Genomic DNA, 5,558 nt, shown 5'->3' on the forward strand with positions numbered 1-5,558 from the left:
AAAGAGCAACAGATTTTGGTTCTGTAATAACTAAATGAGGAATAAATGTAGCTGTGGAAATCTTCTGTTCAATACTATAAGGAAAAAGAACAAAAGGAGGGAACGACCATCATTAATGCTGAGCAGCATGGCAAGAACTCTTTGTGTAGCTCTATTTGAATAGGCCTACACTTACTAGTGAATAGTCACTTTATAAAACAACACGTTACTCAAACAGCCACCAAAACATGAAAAAAATGACATAAAAAAAATCAACCTGAAAATCAAAACAAAATGAAATAAGGAAAAATTCAAGTACTATTATTAAAATTAAAGTCCACCTGGCAATACTGCAAAAATATACACAACTCTGCTCATCTTTCTGACAGCCTTACTTTGCTCATGCAGCTGCTAAACGGCTGACTCTGACATTTTTATACAAAAACAAAAAAAAAAATAACCCTCCCCCTTTCCCATACAACAAACGCAAGAAAACCTAAAGACCTGGCTCAATAAATTGTTGTCACAGTTTCTCCAGGTCTCTGTATGTGGCCCACATTATGGCTGAGGCTGGATGGGCTTGCAAGACATAAAATCATCCAAATAGCTCATCTGGTTCAGATAGCCAAAGAAAGGGAGAAAAAGCTGCAGGTCGTAGAAAGAGAATGCCCAAACATCTATGACCCAGGCCTGACTCTGGGTGCTTTCTATGATTAGACAGGACTTTCTGAGTGATTATGTGGACACACCCCTACAAGGTTAGAAAATCGTTTTAAGTGATGTTGAGGAATGGTATTCCTCATGTGCTGACATTACAGGTGGCCTGTGGCATCACTCTTCAAGTATCCTCTCAGGTGAGTTTGACTCTCCCCATTCCTGATTGTTGGTTTGGTGTTTCCAGAGATGTCCTTTTGTGGTTTCCTCCTCCTCGATTTTGTCACATCAGGGTTCCTGTCTAATGTAGTAACTGCCCGAGCCATTGCTCTCTTGGTCTGAGGTGCCCTGCGAGAAGGTGAATTCATCCACTTCAGCGGTCTCCTCTTTCATTCGCAGGAGAGACTCTAGAGGCAGGAACAGAATGCAGAAGAGAAGAGTAGCAAAGATGAGCCCCTTGTGTTCATGCACTTTGAACAAAAATGCAAGGAGCCTTTGCTTCGGAAGTTAATTTTAAAACCACCTGACAGGCATCAAAATAAATGACCCAGTCCCTACTGTAAAGCACCACTCTGTTCGTTATCAACATGAATATTTCATGTCAGTAAAGAGTAGAGAAAAGTTGATTGAATCAGCAGCTTCCAGCCCCACAGTGTAGCCTGGTGACCAGGACTGTCTTCATAGACAGTCCTTCATACACCCCCCCCCCACACACACACACGAAAACAACCCAGGATACTTGCAGTGCAGTGCTGGTTTTGTTTTTAAAAGAGTGCCATTACCTGATTTGTGGGTTAGGTGGAAATGGGTGCGGGGTCTGGGCCGAGCTGGCCCCTGGGCAGGGTAAGGGGGTGGACTCTGCTCTTCGTCCCCTGAGAAGCTGCTCCTCCTCCTGCCTGCCTGACTGAAGGGCCGTCGACCAACAGGAATCTTCCTCTCTAAACACCAAGCCAGATGCGGGTAAGCTACCAGGGGCTCATTACAAATATGGGATGACTTTACGTTTAGATGACTTAGCACTATGAAGTTAAATAAAACCTGCTGTCTGATCATTCCTTTCTGCTAACACTGATATGCCCATCTGAATACGCCCCTGGTAAGCTGTACTCTGAGTGCTAGACACAAGTAAGCAGATGTACAATTAGCATGATATTATATTTATGCCATATGTGGCAAGCCATATAATACATAATCACAAGCAAATTATAGTATTTCATAGTTGCACAACAGAAGTCCTGGTGCACAAATTTAACACTGCATGAAGCGGGAGCTGAAATTAAAGTTTATGAATTAACAATAACTAAGGTGACTCTGCTCTCAGACAAATTTCCCATAGGATAACATCCCTGTGCCCTACATGCAAGGGCTTGAAAAGACTATGTGGGAGTGCAACAATAATTATAATTTGCTTGTGACTATGATTTATCATGGTTGTGACATATGACATAATTATGAATCCACGGTAAACCAAGATGAATGCTACAGGAACTGTCAGTATTTAAAATAATAACTTTTCGTGTTCCATCTGAGCATCCATGAAGTATGGCAAAGCCATACTTGAAGAGTATCCAGTGCTGATATTGCTGATTTGCCAAAATCTGCAGTTTCTCAAACAACTACTTGAAGCAAACTCCAAAAGGAAGTCAATCCCCATAGACTTCCATAAAAATGTAAAATCTACAGCAGAAATAAACATGTTCAAAGCCTTGTATTAAAAAAAAGAAAGAAAAAAAGCAGGTGCTGCTCTAACGAATTCATGACAATTTTTGGGGTGTGGGAGGGGAGTTAGAGAACTTACCTGGTGAGACTGTATTAAAGCTTAAAGTTATGAACAATATTTTACACAGTATCTCAATTCCTTTAGGTCACTTGGTGTTCGCACTTCCTGCAGTAGAGTATCGCTTCCTGGTCCAACACATAGTGGTGTTTTTGTGTAGCGATTTAATTAAAAACTTATAGATAACGTCTTATTTCATAGTGTAATCGTCACATGCTTCATCCGAAGCAAACTCACTGTGTCTTTAGGGATTCCCCAGCTTAGCTCGCAGCCGACTTAACAGCAGGGCCTCTTCACCTGTCCCACCTACACTTTCCCACTCATTGTGTCAGATGTTCAGTTATTCCTTGACCTCCTTTAGTAATAATTATTCTTAAAATAAATATAGCCTATTTGCCAGGCCAGGATCACTGAATTGGAGACTGTTTTGCACCCTTGAAATACCTTTAGCTAGCCCAGCCCCTGTAGCTGGTGCAGCCGAAGGTAGTGTAGTGTAGTTCGCTCTCCCCAAGCAGCGGGGAAAACAGGATGGCTGGGTGACGGTGATGAGGAAGCACAGTCTTAAACAGAAGCCCCAGGTACACCACCAACCTGTTCATGTGTCAAACTGCTTTTTCTCCACTCTGCAACACACCCACCAGAGATCAAAATCTTGAAAGTGGCGATTCTGTTCTTAAACATGTGAAGCGAGAGACATCAGCAACCATAGTAATGGTCTTCTAGGGGCCAGAACAGGTGACACTGAGGGAAATTTAAAACTGCTGCCTAAGAGTGAACGTACATTCAGTAAAATTATAATTCACGTCGGTAGTAATGACACCCGGTTATGTCAGTCAGAGATCAGTAAAATTAATATTGAATCAGTGTGTAACTTTGACAAAATAATGTCCAGTGCTGTCCAAAAAGATATCAAGACATCAAGATTTACAGACAATTGGGAAACTTTCAGGTGGAAACCTGGTCTTGTTAGGAGAGATGGCATCCTCCCTGCCAGATTTGTAGAAATAAGAGCTGCTCCATCCAAATTTAACCCACCAAAACGTGACTAACTGGAGCTGGGACCAGGAAGCAGAGTTACAGTCTTACACGCCTCTCTGCAGCTTCTCTCCTCCTGTTATCCCCCCAAAACCCCATCCCCTTAGAGGCTATGTCAGCTCCCAAACAGGCAAAAAACAAAAACAAAAAAAACCAAACAACAAATCAGCCAAAACAACATTTAAAGATAACAACAACATTTAAACAACATTTTTTAAACATAAAAAAACAAAGAAAGAACAATACAGTATTCTAAACAGCACTGGAGAGTAAAACAGTGAAATGTGGATTATTAAATATTAGGTCTCTCTCTTCCAAGTCTCTGTTAGTACATGAGTTAGTAATTTATCAATAAATCAATTTACTTTGACTTACAGAAACCTGGTTACAGCAGGATGATTATGTTAGTTTGAATGAATCAACACCCCCCGAGTCATAGTAACGATCAGAAACCTCGAGGCACAGGCCGAGGGGGCGGTGTGGCAGCAATCTTCAAGACTGAGAGTTTTAACTCATTTGAAAGACTGATGCTCAGCCTTGTCCACCCCAGCTGTTAAACTCAAAAAACAGTCTTACTTGTTATCATCTATCGTCTACCTAAGCCTTACACTGAGTTTCTGTCTGATTTCTCAGACTTTATATCTGATTTAGTTCTGAGCTCAGATAAAATAATTATTGTGGGTGATTTTAACATCCATGTAGATGCTAAAAATGACAGCCTCAACATGGCATTTAATCTGTTATTAGACTCAATTGGATTCTCTCAAAATGTAAAAGAACCCACCCACCACTTTAATCACACTCTAGATCTTGTTTTAACATATGGCATAGAAACTGAACATTTAACAGTGTTTCCTGAAATCCGTCTCTAGTTTGATCATTTCCTGATAACATTTAAACTTACAATAATTGATTACACAGCAGTAGGGAGTAGATTTCATCACAATAGATGCCTTTCTGAAAGTGCTGTAACTAAGTTTAAGAATATAATTCATCCGCTGTTATCGTTTTCAATGCCCTGTACCAACACAGAGCAGAGCAGCTACCTAAACACTACTTAACACAGGTCGATTATCTTTTTAATAATTTAATAATTATGACTGGGGATACTGTAGCTCTTGTGAAAAAGAGAGTCTCAAATCTGAAGTACCTGACTCCATGGTATAATTCTCAAACACGTAGCCTAAAGCAGATAACTCGCAAGCTGGAGAGGAAATAGCGTGTCACAAATCTAGAAGATCATTTAGCCAATCAACTATTTATCACTGATTGAAGAAAATAAGAACAACCCCAGGTTTCTCTTCAGCTCTGTAGCCAGGGTAACAAAAAGTCAGAGCTCTGTTGAGCCAACCATTCCTTTAACGTTAAGTAACGATTTCATGAATTTCTTCACAAATAAAATTTTAATCATTGGAGAAAAAATTACTCATTACTGTCTCACAGGCATAACATTTTCTACAGATGCTTTTAGTACCATTGATATTTATTTAAAGTCTTTTTCTCCCATTGACTCTTCTAAGTTAACTTCAGTAATTACTTCCAAACCATCCATGTGACTTTTAGAACCCATTCCTTGCTATGTACCACAGGCCTTCAAACTGGCTGTAGTTAAACAGTTACTTAAAAGCCATCTCTTGACCCACCTGTCTTACCTAATTATAGGCCAATCTCCAACCTTCCTTTCATCTCAAAAATTCAAGTTGACTAGAGTAGTTGTCAAACACTGCTTGACCTCAGTGAAGCATGTTTGATACTGTCGACCATAATATCCTATTACAGTGATTACAGCATACAGATTTGAATCATATCTATGTAATAGACTCCAATTTGTGCATGTAAATGGAGAGTCCTCTTCACACACTGAGGTTAATCATGGAGTCCCACAGGGTTCAGTGCTAGGACCAATTCTGTTTAAATTATACATGCTTCCCTTAGGCAGCATCATCAAATTCAATCTTTATTGGCAGACTTCATGTCCATAAAAACAAAACAAACACAAACACAAACACACACACGGTATAGACATATACAGTGGGGCAAAAAAGTATTTAGTCAGCCACCGATTGTGCAAGTTCCCCCACTTAAAATGATGACAGAGGTCAGTAATTTGCAC

The 5,558-nt window shown here is 40.1% G+C and overlaps 1 protein-coding gene across 2 annotated transcripts in view; it reads right to left on the reverse strand.

Moving 5' to 3' along the window:
• The window catches only part of mbtd1 (mbt domain containing 1), a 35,643-nt gene continuing 30,085 nt past the window's right edge, over positions 1-5,558 (reverse strand). For both annotated transcript variants that reach the window (XM_005749508.2, XM_005749509.2), the window contains exons 16-17: positions 1,416-1,571; positions 1-1,040 (exon numbers count right to left, since the gene is read on the reverse strand). In XM_005749508.2, coding sequence (XP_005749565.1) covers positions 922-1,040; positions 1,416-1,571 — 275 coding nt within the window. In that variant the 3' untranslated portion in view covers positions 1-921. The remainder of the gene's footprint in view (positions 1,041-1,415; positions 1,572-5,558) is intronic.

Source organism: Pundamilia nyererei, unplaced genomic scaffold (genome assembly GCF_000239375.1).
Source record: "Pundamilia nyererei isolate P.nyererei 1_Seehausen unplaced genomic scaffold, PunNye1.0 scaffold00248, whole genome shotgun sequence".
Lineage (NCBI taxonomy): Eukaryota > Metazoa > Chordata > Actinopteri > Cichliformes > Cichlidae > Pundamilia > Pundamilia nyererei.